The sequence below is a fragment of the Melopsittacus undulatus genome, chromosome 9 (assembly GCF_012275295.1).
Source record: "Melopsittacus undulatus isolate bMelUnd1 chromosome 9, bMelUnd1.mat.Z, whole genome shotgun sequence".
NCBI lineage: Eukaryota > Metazoa > Chordata > Aves > Psittaciformes > Psittaculidae > Melopsittacus > Melopsittacus undulatus.
Genome location: NC_047535.1, coordinates 34,049,571 through 34,065,683, shown reverse-complemented (window position 1 = coordinate 34,065,683; position 16,113 = coordinate 34,049,571). Strand labels below are relative to the sequence as shown.

The 16,113-nt window shown below is 39.9% G+C and overlaps 1 protein-coding gene across 1 annotated transcript in view; it reads right to left on the bottom strand.

Annotated features, from left to right (window-relative positions):
- Window positions 1-16,113, bottom strand: part of CNTN4 (contactin 4) — a 163,133-nt gene that overhangs the window by 60,962 nt on the left and 86,058 nt on the right. The window contains exons 6-9 of the mRNA XM_031049239.2: window positions 14,644-14,746; window positions 13,803-13,987; window positions 3,716-3,852; window positions 2,148-2,277 (exon numbers count right to left, since the gene is read on the bottom strand). Coding sequence (XP_030905099.1) covers window positions 2,148-2,277; window positions 3,716-3,852; window positions 13,803-13,987; window positions 14,644-14,746 — 555 coding nt within the window. The remainder of the gene's footprint in view (window positions 1-2,147; window positions 2,278-3,715; window positions 3,853-13,802; window positions 13,988-14,643; window positions 14,747-16,113) is intronic.

Sequence of the window (16,113 nt, the reverse complement as noted above, 5' to 3'; positions counted from 1 at the left end):
ATGACTGACTTCATTTTAGCATAGAGGAAGACATACATGTTCTTAAAGACTATGAAAGAGCCTTCTGAAAACTAACAGCAGCTATGTAAAACACTTAAAAATGAAAGGAGCCATCCTAAGGACAACTTCCCACCAGTGCACTTAGAATCAGATGGACTATTACTTATATTGTATTAGCATAATAGATACAACATTACTTCTGGAAGTAATGTCTTAGATGATTGTCCAGAGCTTATGAGCAAAATAAATTTTTGAATAATCCTGTTATTTCTATCTGTGTATTGAATGGTTTAGACTGTGTTTTTTGCAAGTCATTTACTACTTCCTGCTTGGTCCTGCATGAGGTAGAGAGAGAAGCTGCACAATATGGGTTTTATTCTGTCATGTTCAAAATGTTGTCATCTGACATTTAGAAACCCTGGGCTCAGATCTGAGCACAGCTTCCCTGTGACACCTTGGAGGTAAAGCATTTGATTTCCTCATACCTTGCTTGTAAAATGAGGATTTTAATGACATTTTTTCTGCTCCAGGCCCACCCTTTTTATTTTTTCTTATTTTAATTGTTCTTTAAAAACATTAAGCATAAAAATTCTTTAAGGTGATGACTGACTCTTACTATACATTTTTACAATGCCAGCACAACAGGATCCTGCTTTTAGCTGAAGATTCAGGGCAACATTATTGGCAACAATAATAGAGAAGAATCACTCTGAGAAAAGCTCTGCCTGTAATTTTCTCTTTTTTCACTTAATTTTGCTATAAGTCTCACTTTCTATTAGTGGTGTTTAATCATTTCCAGTGCTTAACATCAGGATTTTTTAAAATAACCATTTTTATACTCAGAAAGATCCGTTTAAAAGCTAACACTTCTCAGCGAGAGCTCAGAATATCGACCTCTTTTGAAAACTACGGTGAAAAGTAAAACATGATAGTTTTCTTTAAAAATATGCCAAATTAAGTCACAGATCCATAGGGATTAATCTGCAGCACACCATTCCGGTATTTTTCACACGTCATGTAGAAGCAAGATTGCGTAACTCAAATGAGAAGTCAGCCAAATACAAGTAATCTGGGAGGTTTTTAAGAGAAGGCTCTCCAAAGTCTTTGCTCTTTATGCAGACACAAGGTTGGCCCCTAGGTGCTTCTAGGCATGGAGAGGCCCTGGAAGTGCCCACCAGCAAGGCCTAAGACTCTGTCTTCTGTGTAGATCTGCCTTCCTCCTAAAGGCTCATTTTCACCATGGTTTTGAATAGACAGGAAGAGCACCAGCAACTTTATGTTGATTTCTTTCACGCAGTAACATGCCCAATCTATCTTAGCACTCTGAAGTCTAATTTATTGAGCATTATTGTACTTTTCTTGAACAGCAGTGCTGAAAATCTTTCAAATGATTTTTTTTTCTATGCAGGCATCTATCAGTGCTGTTAAAAAATGACCGATAATTGAAAATGCCATAATCAGAAAAGACCTCATGCTTTTATTCTTCAGGATAAAGAAGAGAATGATGCTATTGAACGCTCACTTTGAAAACAACTAAACCACTGTCTTGTAATCATGAATTCTATTTAACCCTTTGAAACTACAAATCTATGCTGACATACTGGTTTCTAGGCCTGCCTGTCATACAAGAGCAATATTTGTGAATGAGGTACCTATTTGCAGGACAGCCATGGCTGGCAGGAACCTCCAGAGATGGTCCCATAGTACCCCTGCTCAAACAGGGGCAGCTACAGTGGGCTGCATGGTGGGCTGCAGTCTGTTTCAGTGTTGAGCATCTCCAAGGATGGGCAACCTGTTCTAGCACTCAACCAACCTCACAGTAAACTTTCTCTGATGTTTAAATGGCATTTCCTATATTTCAGTTTGTGCCTGTTGCCTCATGTCCTGGCAGTGAGCACTACTGAGAAGACCCTGGCTCTACTATCTGTACTCCCTCCCATCAGGTATTTAACCACCTGGATTCACAGGAGCTTCTCCAGGTATTAACAGGGATGACTAGAGTAGGTGTACACAAAGCAGGTGGGACAGGAGCTGTTCTTGGTGAGGGTTTGGAAAAGGAGCATTACAACTGCCATCAGAATGATGAAAGGTATATTCAGACTTTGCTGCTTTGGGGTGATCTGCAACATTCAGGATAGTAAACTTACCTATGACACTCAGCTCTGCACTGGCAAAAATGATGCCATATCTGTTTTCTGCTACACACTGATACATGCCGGCATCCAACAGGCTGACGTTTGTTATTGTGAGCGAGCCCTGCTCTAGCTGAACTCTGCCCTGTAGGAAACAGTAAAACAAATAAAAAAGTGAATAAGAAGATCCCTCCTTAGAACAGAAACCCAGCAGTGGTTGTGCTGTGTTTTATACCAAGGTGAACAAAAAAATATGTAGCAGTAATGGGAAGAATTTACATGCTCCGATCTATTTGTGTGCCAGCTAGATTTATATCATGGTAGATACTAAGTGGTAAAACCAATACAGTAGTTGGCAAATACAATTTAAACTGGAGGACTTTCCCTTCACCTCTCTGTGATTTAATATCCAAACCATTTAGATTAATATCCCTTTCAAGTAGATAAACCTGAATCAAAAAATGCACTTCTGTTCTATAGTGGCATATCACAGCCAACTGTTTTCTTTAAAACATTTAAAACAATGGTATTATATGGCAATGTATATATGGCAATGAAGGCTAGGAAGGCTGGTTGCCATATTAGCTAGCACAGAGAGAAATACTTAAAACCCTCTGCAGCTTACTGAAAACAATATAGATGTTAATAATTTAATGATCCTTTACTTCATATCAGCCACTAATATGGTTTAAGTACAAGACCATCTGCTAGTGACCAGCGTGAAGCAAGTAAAATCAGTGTGTGGAACAAAAGATCGGGGTATCATTTGTCAGCCTAAGGATATGGAGCTTGTGTTATCAATTTTAATAAGTACAGCAAAGTGTTCCCTCCCTCCCCAGGAGTTTCACCATTTAAAAAAAACCAGTAATATAAAGAGCTATTGGCTTTCTACTTGGCTGTAGGGCAGAAATCTAATGTTTGAGCAATCTTTGTCAGGGTTTGATCAAATCTGGGCTGCCATATTCTTTCACAATAAGTGAAGGGGGAAAAAATGCTAGCTACCATGAAAGCAATGATTTGGTTACTTGTTTTCAATTTGTAGTTATAACAGGGGGGATTATGGCACTGAGTGATGACTCTCCAGTGAGAGGCTGGGCAGGCATGATGGTGGGACAAGGTGCATTTCCTCAGCTCCTTGTATCACCCTCCTTTAGACAGCTCTTCATGTCCCTAGCAATAGCAGGCCATGCTCTTGCACACTGGGACACAGCTCAGCAGGAGCAGGAACACCGTTAAAGACCAGGAGAAATCCTAAGGTTTTATTAGCAGCTGAAGTTCACTTGAACAGGATTTGACTTCATTTCAGGAATGACCTCTGAACACAGAGAAGTCGTGTGTCCTGCTTGTCACTGACAGCATCTCTTCTGAAGCCATACAGTGGTGCCCATCAGGCATAGCAAAGGACCGCCTACACCGTCGGGGGGAGGGGGGTATCAAAGCAACGGATATCAAAGCAACGCTGTCCTTTCTATTTCCATTCCAAAAGTAATAAAACATATAGAGATGAGAAACCTGGCGGAGCATGAAAGGTCTTACAGAGCCTGTGACCCTCCTCCTCAGCAAAGGGCTCTAGTGGTGCCTACCTGGGGCAGCAGTGGCTCCCCATCCTTCAGCCAGCGGTAGGAGGGCTTTGGTCTCCCATTTGCTCGGCATTCCCAGACGACACTTTCCTCTATGGCTGCGTGTGCATCATTGATTTTCTGAATCCAGCTGGGCTGAGCTGCAATGCAGAAGTAACAAATGAAGTGTTATATCTGTAACCAACAGCAGGCACTCTCGGTGCGAGCAAGTGACCATTTCTTTCTCTATTAGCACATTTAAGGGTTGGATTTAATAACATGGTTAATAACTGCTAAAGACAGTTTTTCCCCTGATTCCACTTCTGCTTCTGAAGGTGGCACATGCAAAATCAGAATCTGATTTCATTTTATTTTTAATTAAAATACTTGATGAAAAACAGTAACTTCAGAAACCCTGATCATCATACAAAACCAAAGCAACAGTCCATGCACTACCCCTTTTTTATTAATGGCACTGTTAGACCCCGGTCTTTCAAATAGAGACATTTTCTTCTTTAGGGTCTATATGATTTAGGCTTCAAAGCTCTAAAATTTAGCATCCAACTTCAACACTTGTAATTTAGAACTACCTTTCATTGAAATTAAGGTTACTTAGGTCTGCATGGTTGTAGGCACTACTTCAGATTCTCAGTCTTTTCTTATATTACGGACATATCTCCAAGTACAACCATAGGAAAATGTTCCTTGTGTATGAAAAAATTTTGGACACAATACTTACATTAATGACATTGAACAAACCTAAAAAAATCCAAAAGCAGATATTGGAGATATGTTTTGGTGGAATTTGATTAAAAATGGCACTGGCAGTTTTCAGACACTTACGAGATGGCTTAAGTTTAGCCAGACTCCACATGCAAATTCCACTAAAATTGCTCTACAATTGGAGGCTCTACAAAACCTCTGACTTCCTTATGTTACTTTCATAAACTCCATCTGTCCCAGTATACCTGAAATACTTTTTAGAAGGTCCAATTGAAAAGGTGAGCAAGTTCATATTTTTCTACTGACATTCTTATTTTGGCATAAGAAAATCTGAGAGACTTAGTAGGAAGATATTGCCAGCAGAGGTCTCCAAGAACCTGGTTAATACTTTGTCTCACATAACCAGATTAAAAAAATAATTAAGATTACTCAAAGACAGGTAACTACTTTAGAGATCTCCTTTGGATAGGGACAAGTCACAGGAAGGTCTGACAGGACAAATTAGAAAATATCCTATCAATATGGTAAGTTCCATATGCAGTTTGTATGATTATACTGAAAATATTGGTATGTCTGTCACGATGTGATGCTGGAAACACACATTTGGAGATCTGAGTGTCTTTTCAAACTATGCTCAGGCTGCGACAGATATGTGCATAATCCCACACCTACCACACTACACACTGCTCTTCTCACCGTGCCTACAAAGCACAGAAGAAAGCTGAAGAATTGTGCACAGCCTCTTAACTCCAAGGGACTTGTGAAAAAAGCAGAAAGGTGAACTGAATGTAATGACAAGGCAGAAGCAAAAAGAAGCAGCTGAAAAGGAGAGGCAAGCAGTGCTTACTTCTATGATTGCCCCTCCTGCCTCTGTAATATTTTAAGCTTGTTTATAATCTGTATCTAAAGGGATATGAAATGGAAAGCTTTTAAATGTAGGAAGATGAAAGTCAGTTCTATCATCTGGAGTAAGAACTTGAACAATTCAATCGAACTGAGACATGCTGCACAATTGCAAAGGGTTCAGTGGCTCAAGGACATTTGCAAATTACTCATGAATTTACATATTTACAATTCTAACAGCATCCAACTCATAATTTTGAAGAGCATCTTATAATACTGCAGAAGGAGCTCTATAAAATCACACAGATCCACTTACCTTTTTGGCAGTACTTAGTATTTTACTGATTTGCCACCTGAAACCTAACAAAAAAATCAGACAATGCAACTGAAAGTAACCTGATGAGCAAGAACACCCATGAAAAGTAACATCTGTGCTGTAACATGTAAGTGTATACTATGTAAAAGAAAACTCTTGTGCGGGAAAGAAAGATAATTCTGTATTTCTCCTTATTTTTAAGCAGACTCCTCAAAGAGGAAAAATTCTCACTCAACACAGTAAAAGACTTTACCTGTCCAGTCTTTCTCAGGTACTTTGCAGGCTGCACATCTGAGCTCCTGCCCTAAGTAACAGTGCTGAGACTTCAACATGCAGCACTGGAAACTGCCACCCCTGCTGTTCATTTTACCCTTTTCTGCATCACCCATGAGATGCAGCCTTGCACTGTGCACCGCTTTTAACCCCTCCAGTTATTTTAACCGCTTAAGCTTTCTATCCTAAAGCCATTTATGATGCAGAGAAGCACAGAAGGAGCATAAGAGGTCAGAAATTAAATCTCAGTGAAAAGCAGAGAAGTCCTTTGTTTCACAGGAGCTTCGTTCTCTGCTGCTCTTTGGGAGAGTTTTCTAATTAGGTCAACCTCTCCTTTCAACAGTTCATTTCAGAGAATAGCAGGCACGCTCCTGACTTAATCTTGAGTAATACACAAGGGCTGGTTCATGCAGCAAATATGTTTGAGCCGCCAAATGAGAGTTGCCATAACATAATGAAATTTGACAACCTCCCATTGGGGATAATACGAAGACATGGTAATACGACACAAGATTTCAAGCACGATAATTAAAGTAATTCAAAGAAGGATATGAAACCAGCTCCATGCTACATTTTCTGATATAGCGACATCATATGAGATAATGACAAGGTTTAATTTGTGACTGGTAGTAGTGCTCTAGAAAGAAATACTTCAGATCATTTCAGTGGTGCTGACCAAAGATAAATTCTTTCATATGAAAATGGTCTGGAACTATTTTGGGCCTACTTGGAGTACTTAGATATTACTGGCTTTGGAAACATATTGGAGGAAAAATATGGTACTAAAGAAAAAAATTACATGGAAGCTGATTAAGAATTCATCAGAGTTGCAAGAAAAATTCATATGCTAAGTCTGTAAAGTGGAAGAAAAAGCTTAGAAATATACGCATGACTCCTATATCAGGATAGCTTTAAAGAGAACTATCCCCCTCCTGGGAGATGAGAGCTGTCTGAATTTGTACTCAGGAGGGATGGAAGAAAAATCATGGCAGTAGTGCAAAAAAACACCTGTTTACTTCTGATCACCTTACAGTCTTCACCAACACAAAGTGGGACATTTTCAACCAGGTGACTAGGACAGTATGCTCAAATATACTCTTACTTTTCTAAGACCAAAAATCCAGAATGATTCCATCTTTCATTGTAACAAATGGAAAACAAAAGTAGGTACTAGAATGTCGGACCAGAAATCACATCCTAAAAGGCATTTGGAAATGAAATAACAGAGCTGGTGATGATGCATCACACATCAGAAATGAGTAAAAAACTTAAAGGATTATGGGAACACTGTGAGTAAATCTTCAGGACTTAGAAGTTGTCGTGAGTTCAAAACAACCAAAAAGACTAAAGCAAATGAGGTACTAATACATATACAGAATCCAATTCTCAGTCTGTGTATATTGATTTCAGTGTTCCTAAGCCAATTTATAGCAGCTGATGACCTAGTGCAGGCTGTGTAATTCATCATTAATGGCAGATGAAAGGCTGAATGACTTGTCCATTACTATATCTTTTCTAAGGAGATTGAGACTGAGCCCAGGATCAGAAAACTCTAAAGACCAGAAAGCCAAGCATAAGAAGCAAGAAAAACAGATGGGAAAAATAGATGAGTAATTATAAATAAAGAATGCAGCCAGTGTATAAGGTTTGTGCAGACAAGTGCATGCATCATTCTGGTCCAAATGGGGATATAGCTTCTGTAAACACCCCCCTTATGTCCCTAACTTGTTATCCTTACCAACAATCCCAGGAATGTAAAACCAGATTTTAAATTACCACTTCGTCTTTTCCTTTCCTCCTCTTAATCCCTTCATCCTGACCTCTACTGCCACTTAAGGACTATTTGAAATCTATACAACCTCAAAGCTGTGCAAATTCTCCACCAACGTAATTTGCTTGAATGCTGCACCTCCATTTGTCTGCATCTTTGAAAGGTTCACCAGCGCAGCAGGATGTCTCCATTCCTCTTGTCTGGAAGACTAACCCACATGAACCAGCCTAGGAGCTCTGCTTGGACTAAAATAGTAAATATCAGAGGAAAAGAAACAGAGGAACATTTGAAGGAATTAACCTAGCTGGTAAAATACTTAAGTTGTCCCTACCTTTTACTCAGCTCCTGTTCCAGAAGCTATTCTGCATCATTACATGACTCTCCCCAGTTATACTGGACACCAAAAGACTGTAGGTATTACAGGTCCATTCACAGACACCAGTTCTCAGATATTAATTTACTTTTCATACAGGATGGTCCAGACTGCAGCTACCCATGTGAATGAAGGAGGTGTGGGGTGCTCTATGAGTAGACTTTACACTTGATTTCTCATGCCTATTTGTATTTTTGCTTCTCCTGCTGGCGAGCTATTTTCCAAGCCAAAATGATAATAATTTGAGCAGTTTTTCTGAATCGGCTAAAACCTCTATAAGCAGGTTTTCAGCACTCCCTTGGAAAAGGAAAAGTGGAGGAGAAATGTGTTTATTCTCTGTGCGGAAACTTGTTCCAGATGCAAGAATTCTCTTGGGCAGCAACTTTTTCAAACCTCAGAGTTATTCCCACTCACAATAAAGTCTGAGAAAACACGTACTCCATTGGCAGGAGTCATGACAGCCTCCCTCTGAGCAGTGATTTTCCCCAGGCTGAGTGTAACTAACTGAGTTTGGGCACTGCAATGGTTGCTCCGAAAGCCAACTGCCCATTTCTGGAAGGATGGATTTGGCTTTTGCCAAGTGTTTAAGTGGTGGTTAACCAAGAGTTAAACTGGCACAATATTCTGCAATGACACAGGATTTGAGAACTTCGAATAAAATGAACTTTGAATAGAAACAAGGGAGATGCCTGAAAATGAGAATCATCAAAAATGCAATTGGTAATGCATCTGTATAACAGGTAGCAAACTGGGTTTTCTAGTGAGACGTGTAAAATTCTAATTAATAATAATATACACTTGTCCTAATCATGTGAATTTTCTCGTGTTTTTATCAGTCCAGAAACTCATTTTACTTCAAGTGGCTTTGAATTTTCAGCAAATTATTTGTGATCTGGGACCTAAACTGAATAGAGACATACAACTGCCTGACTTTCACTTATGCAAATTTCCTTTTTAGACCTCTAACCATAATGAAGAGCATAATACAATTTACATTTGAGGTTGTTTCATAGAGTGGCATAAAGTGGCTTTCACACAAATAAAACACAGGCCCACTGATGAAAGGGAGGCTCTTTTCACTGCAAAATTATGGAGCCACATAAATTCCTGGTGGGACTTTGATTTGAGAAGTATTTAATCTGAAAAGCGGTCCAGCCAATTAAATGGGTTCTGCTGAATATCTTACAAAATGCTGCAAAGAACCGTAATTAGTTACAAATAAGAGCGTCTCTCTGCTAATGCGGATGCTGCTGCGCTGACACTTTTAGAAACCATTTTAACTGCAATTTTTTCCTCTTTGCCTTGGCTTGCCTGCAAAGTGTTGGGCAGGGAGCAGATGATGCCATGTAAGACAGTGTTGATCTGACTGGAAAGCCCAGTGCCAGATTGAATGGTTTTGGTCATAATTCTGGCAGACAAATGTTCCCAGTGGTGGTGTAGCTCCTCAGCCTGTACTGGGGTGCCTGTCCCCAGCCCAGCAGCCCTACCTGCATGGCAGAGCAGCCTCTCCCAGTGCTGCTTGCTTTGTCTTGTCATCACCAGCCCCATTTAACATGCTTATGTTTAGAGAGACAGCTATTTTTCCTGTTTTCTGTTACTCAGACTTTATATGCCATTGGGGTGGAGGATATCAAGATGTTGCACTGTCTCATCAGAGGAAGTCAATAGAGGAAAGTGTAAATGCACACTGAAACAGATCCAAACTAGTAAGCACTGGCACAACTATTTTCTTTCAAACTTTGCATTAAAAAATACACTCATGTTTTTAAAAAGTCCGGGAGAGCAGTAAGCTGGTGTGGTAGTACAGTGACCTTTGACAATGGTCAGCAGGGAGAACCTGGCCAAAGCACATCAGTGGACCTGTAGAGAGGCAGTGAGTAATCACACAATGCCTTGAGTTTGTTAGGCTTATGCATCTGCCTGTTGCCTCTTGTCCCACGCTCAGGACAACCTTTGGGTTGTGACTGTCTGGCAAAGCAAGATTTGACTGAAATGGCATCTAAACTTAACATGAATGAAACAACATCCACAATGATAATAGATAAGCATCTCCTTGATGCTGGTTTTATGAACGAAAAAGCAATTTCTTTTTAAATTAGCAAGCTACTGTGATCTGTTTACTGTACTTCTGCCAAAAGGAAAAAATTGTTGGCGTTGCCTTTTGCTCAATAAATCTTGGCCACACAGAGGTTTATCAAATTTAAAATTTATGAGCAGCCAGATTAAATATAGAATCAGGTCAATGGGAGTACTTCCAAAATGCTGCGGATCAAAACACACAGCTGATGGTGTGGCGGACCCTCGTTGTGGAGTTCAATGAAAGAGCAGGCACTCAAGGCAGAGGCGTTGATGCAGCTGGTGCTGTGTGCTCCGGCTGTGCCAGTGCTGGCTCATTTTGGGGACCTCACCTGCCCCAACCACAGAAATTTAACTGGCATGGGGTTAAATCTGTAGGGAATAAGCTGCAAAGTCAGGAACACAGCGCAACATGCATTTATGGCTGCTAAATGAGGGTGGAAAAGAAGACGTTTTGCAGTTTAATTCATTAATTTGTGGTAGGTGGTATCTGGTTGGGAATGGCAGACAGAACAAGAGACTTATGGCAAGAAAATAAGTGGTATATTGTTCAGAGTTATAATAGTCAAGGAAGCAGGTATAAGTCACTGTAATTGCATTAACATTAACATGTTTTCTATCGTGAAGGTCTATCTATCAAGTGGGACATACAGCCCTCAGAACAAATGCTTTCAGAGAGCAATAAAATACAGCCTGTTGCAGGTGCTCAAAGCACAGAAAACAGAGGAAGAACATATCTTGCAAGTTTAATTAACCTTTCCTGTTGCAACAAGAATGTCAAACAACTTCAGTGTCACTGATATGCTAACAGAGGAAAAAATAAACATTGATACAAGAATGAAATACAGCAAAAGTCAACCTTCCCTGACAACTTCCTGGAACACTGAAAGAAGCTGACAACAGTTATAGCACTGGGTTATCTACAGTGAACAGGCAAATTTGAATTTAATTTTCTTTTTTTTTCTTTTCTTTTTTCTTCTTTTCTGCTATTCAAAGACACAGATAACTGGGTTTAAAGGAGTCACAGCATCAGAGCCAGATTGTGATCTCCAGGGCACACATCATGACAGAGCACGGCACTGTGTGCAGACAGCGCATCCAACCACCCATATCGCATCCTTCTTTGCTGGGTGCCATATCCAACCTACCAAAAGCAACCTGAAAACCTTTGCTCAACATTACAGTAATATTTCAATAACACTTCTGAGCTTTAAAAAGAAAAATGATCAAGGAAAAAGACTTTCTTTCAGCTTCAAATGTTTGTATAAGATGTTTACAGTAAGTTACTTTCCCCAAAAACAGTCGTTGCTATGTGAAGCTCCAGAGCCTAGCTTACAGAAAGCAGATTTTTTATAAGAGATCTACAAACACACTCCTTGAAAACTGAATACTTATCAACCAGTAACTCATCTTCCTCAAGACAAGGATATTTTGGTCAATTATCTTTAAAACCAGTAACCAGGAGAGGCGGCAGGCTAGCACCTCTCCATAGGGAGGCTCCCCTGCTCACATGAAGAAAAGCATTAGCCACAGTGTCAGCTTTTGTGTAGGATCTGCAGTCCTCCAGCTACGGGATCAAGACTGGTAAATTCATTATGGCAATTTGATTATAACTTAATGTATGATACGGAGGGAGTATCCCAAAGGTTTGATTTACTGCCTTGAAGGAAGGCAGGTTTGGCTGTGGGTTGTAGAGCAAAACTGTATAACTGATAAGGCTTTTCATTTACTGTTCACATGGGAAAAATCAGGAGAAACTTTCATTGTTTGATGAACAGAAAAAGCAATTTTCAAATCTTTTAATTGAAAAAAGAAAGATTTGAAATAGCCCCAGATTCTTTTTTAATATGAAAGATTTCACTTTGTTCTTGCTACTTCACTCCTTTTTAATGTTTTCTCATTTTATGTTTTGAAAGGAGAAGTGTTCATTTGAAATGCAAGCCCCAAAATTCTGATTCCTAAATGAAAATGTCTTTTAGGAATATTTCCAATTCCTATATATGCTTAAGAAAAAAATAAAATTCAATCTAGTTTTGCCAGGAAGGATAGATCCCAAACTCTTTTTCAGGGGCAAACTTACTATAAATCAAAAACATTCTTCTCATCTCTGCAGTCCAGCCCAATCTTCCCTGCTGACAGAAGTCAGGCCCTCAGGAGCATTTGGGCAGAAAACAAGGAATTTTTCTCCATGTGTTCCATAAGGAATGACACTATGAAGCTCCTGAAGGTGATAACAGAGCATCAACAAAGAAATATTTTTATGACAGTGGGGAGGTCTCTGCACACCTGAAATGTGGGATATGTAACCTGCAGCCCCTCCACAAAGTACCAAACAGAAACTAAGGACCAAACCAACAGCCCATTCATAATTCTACAACCCCAATCTTTGACTTTTGTTTACCTCTACACAAGTAAATCCACAGTAACTCAGAACAGGTAAAAGTTTCCCCATGCAAGCTTGGTTCATCTCCTAGAAGCATTTAATTTGCTTTTAATAATTTCTTAAAAGCATTTAATTTGCAAGATGGGTCTGTTTCCAGCTGTCATGGTTTAAAACCAGCCACGCAGCTCATTCACTCACTCCCCCCTTTGCTCCCCCAACTCCCGGAGAGTTGGGGAGGAGAATCCAAAGAATGTAGCTCCCACGGGTTGAGATAAGAACAGTTTAATAACTAAGGCATAACACAAATCACTACTTCTACTATCAATAATAATAATGATAAAGGAAATAACAAGTGAAGAGAATACAACACCTCACCACCTGCTGACCAATAACTCACCCCACCCTGCCCAACCGAGCACCGACCGATACCCCTACAAACCCCCAGAGCCCCAGACCTTCCGGGTAACTCTCAGTTACATCCTGGGTATGACGTGCTATGGTATGGAATACCTCTTTGGCTAGCCTGGGTCAGGTGTCCTGTCTCTGCTTCCTCCCGGCCTCCCCTCCTCCCCGGCAGAACATGAGGCTCAGAAAGTCCTTGGCCAAACCAAACATTTGAGCAGTAACTAAAAATACAGGTGCTGTCAGCACCGTTCCCAGCCCAAAAGTCAAAACACAGCACTGCACCAGCTACCAAGAAGGAGCAAAACTGACTGCTACTGCTAAACCCAGGACACCAGCAGAAATCTGGGGGCAGGCAGATACTTGTATCAGGATCAGTACACACATCTACTTAACACAGAAGGCTTGTGAAGTTTTACATTTTTAAGTGCCCTGATCAATGGCTCTGACTTCAGTGCAAGAAGAGTGTGTGTAGTAAGTCTTTGTGTGAACAGGCTCCAACAGTGTTAAATCCCAACTTTCTAGGCTGTGCAACCAGTGGCTCCTCTTGAAAGCAGTCCTTAATTGCTTGCAAGCAATTAACATTTATTAACACAAGCTGGGGCAACACATACGGAATAAATCCCAAGTTGTAACCACTGCAATTCTCCACCAGAATACCTACTTCATCCTCACAGCCACAAGAAAGCAAATGAGCCATTTGAAAGTGTTTTCTGCATATTACCATGCCAATGTCCTTCCAGCTACGTGCTTTTGTTCCAGCTGCTCTGATTCTCAATTAATATGCACCATTCAGACAGGTTTTATTTCAAATCACAACCTTTTTGAGATGTGCTGTTTGTAGAAGAAAGTAATTTTAAAAATAGCCCCAAAAATTACTTTCTCACAAAGTATTTACTGCATATTGCATTTGATACAATAAACCCAGCTGAAAGCTGGCAGTCTGCTTACCGTAAAATGTCAGTTGTCCTCGTGCCACATTTTTCCCTCGCACGTTTTCAGCTACGCACTCATAGAGTCCAGCATCTTCTTGCTGAAAATTTGGGATTTCAAGAAGTCCACTTGATCTGTGCCTTCTGGCTTTTCTGGGTATCTGTTTCCCATCCGCTCTCCTCCAGCTAATTGTAGGAACAGGGCTAAATAAGAAAAATAAAGCAAAATAAGCCTTTCATAACAAGCTATGGGTCTTTTCCTGATAAGCTCTTGTCTGAACAACTTAACACTGTTTCATATTGGAGGATGATGAAGATGTGGTCAGTCTGAAGCATGGGATCTGAAGCAATTTTATTATAGGTGGCTTATAAACATACATATGTATACCAATGGTGTATTGCACACATAGTTTTAAAAGCAGAAGACTATATTATTAAAATAACAATAAATATTATAAATGTTGCTAATACTTAATATCAAAGTATTATTAAAGTGCTGTTTTAATGAAGTACAATTAGGGGTTCTGCTGTGATAATACATCCATTTTCCTACCAGTCCCACATTTTTATTTTGGAAGTATTACCAGAGTTTACTCTAGAAAGAATAGACATGTTTTAAGTGTGGCATGAAACCTCAAAACAGGAGAAGCATCTTTACAAAGTAAGTTATGTCTTCTCTCTTCCTTGGGAGAGGAAGTCTATTGTTTTGGTGAGCAAAGTCCCTGCTCCCCAAGTCCTCTGTCTGTTATGAATGCACTCCTGCTAAGAAAAGTGAATGATTAGGAAATCCTGCAAACTCTACAATACAGCACTATGAAAGTGAGAAACTGGAGGAATAATAATAATGGATGAAAACTTACTTCCCCAAGGCAAAGCACTCCAGTTTCACCGTTGTTCCTTTTGCAGATGGAACTGTTTCTGGGAACTGCACTTCTATTTTCGGCTCATACTCCCCCATCACCCCTGTGAACATAAAATAGATGCTAAAGCTTGGTTGAATTTTTGCAATAAATTCGCAAGTGTTCCCATGCTAGCACAGAGCTGTTCTATACATCATTACTTGCCCAATTAATCCATTCATTTTAAACATGGCCTGTTTCTAACAGCCGTGTAGTGTGGGCTCTTTTCCCATTTACTGCCAGAGGAAAATCTGAACCAGTGCTCCACACCATCTGGCAAAGATTAAAATTTCTTCATGGCTCTGTTACTTTTTGGTTTTGAATATTCAGGATTGTTGCAGGTAACTTGTGAAATAACGCAAGCAATAATAAGGGAGGTTCACCACCTTCTAGAAAACGAAATGCGGAACAAATAGCCATTAGAAAAAGTTTTAAAAGCACTGGAGCTAATCAAGGCTTCTATTAACTTCAAGGATTTAGATGCACAGAGATCACAGTCTTTGGGTAATTTCTTTACTTTTTACTGCTCCAATAAATCATGTATCGTAGCAGCCTCTTTATGGAATTGTGTTTAAAAATTTGTGCACATAAAAAGGCTATTATATTTATGATAAATGGCAACGTTTCTAGTCACTGCACTGTCTTAAAACCAGCACATATAATTTCACCAATAGTGATTATCAGCTAATTGATGATTGCAGTTTAAATCTTAACTGTGCGGCACTTCCTGGATGTTGGCCAAGTGCGGGGCAGGCAAGGCGGGAGTGGTGCTGGATCAGACCAGTGGAATGCCAACAGAATACACAAATACAGGAAGAGAGCACAGGGAACACAGAAATGTGAGAGCATGATTTTGCAGAGATTCAGGTAAGTCCAGGCTGCAATGCTCCATTTCGACCCCCTGCTTTGCAAAGAGGACACAAGAAAAGCTTTTTTTTTTTTTTACTTTTTCACAGTTTTAAAGTTGAAAATGCTCAGTATGAGGCTTACATCAAGTCTACTTTTACTTGCTCACCTGAGTATTACCTGTTCTGCTGCTATAGCAGGTTATACCATCTTTCTTCCAACCTTTAATTGCAAATAAGCACTGCTGCTACATTGTATAAAGAGGAGCTGCTGCACATCATCAATCGGCAAAATTAAATGCATTTATTAATAATACAAGCACTCTCTCCATAGTCATGTCCTGGTCAGCACATACAACAGGAAACCCATGAGTCTGCATCAATGCTCCAGCATTCACACACTGTACAAACAAGAATTATGGGGTAAGCTCTCTTTAGCCCTCTGCACATTAACCCTGCAGCCCTGAAGGGCTGGAAATGTCTATTACAGTTAACATCATGGAAAACGCTCTCTGTTCTCCCGGTTGTGACACACTAAATCTTTGCCAACTTGCCTATATTTCTCCAGACTCCATGCAAAACATTT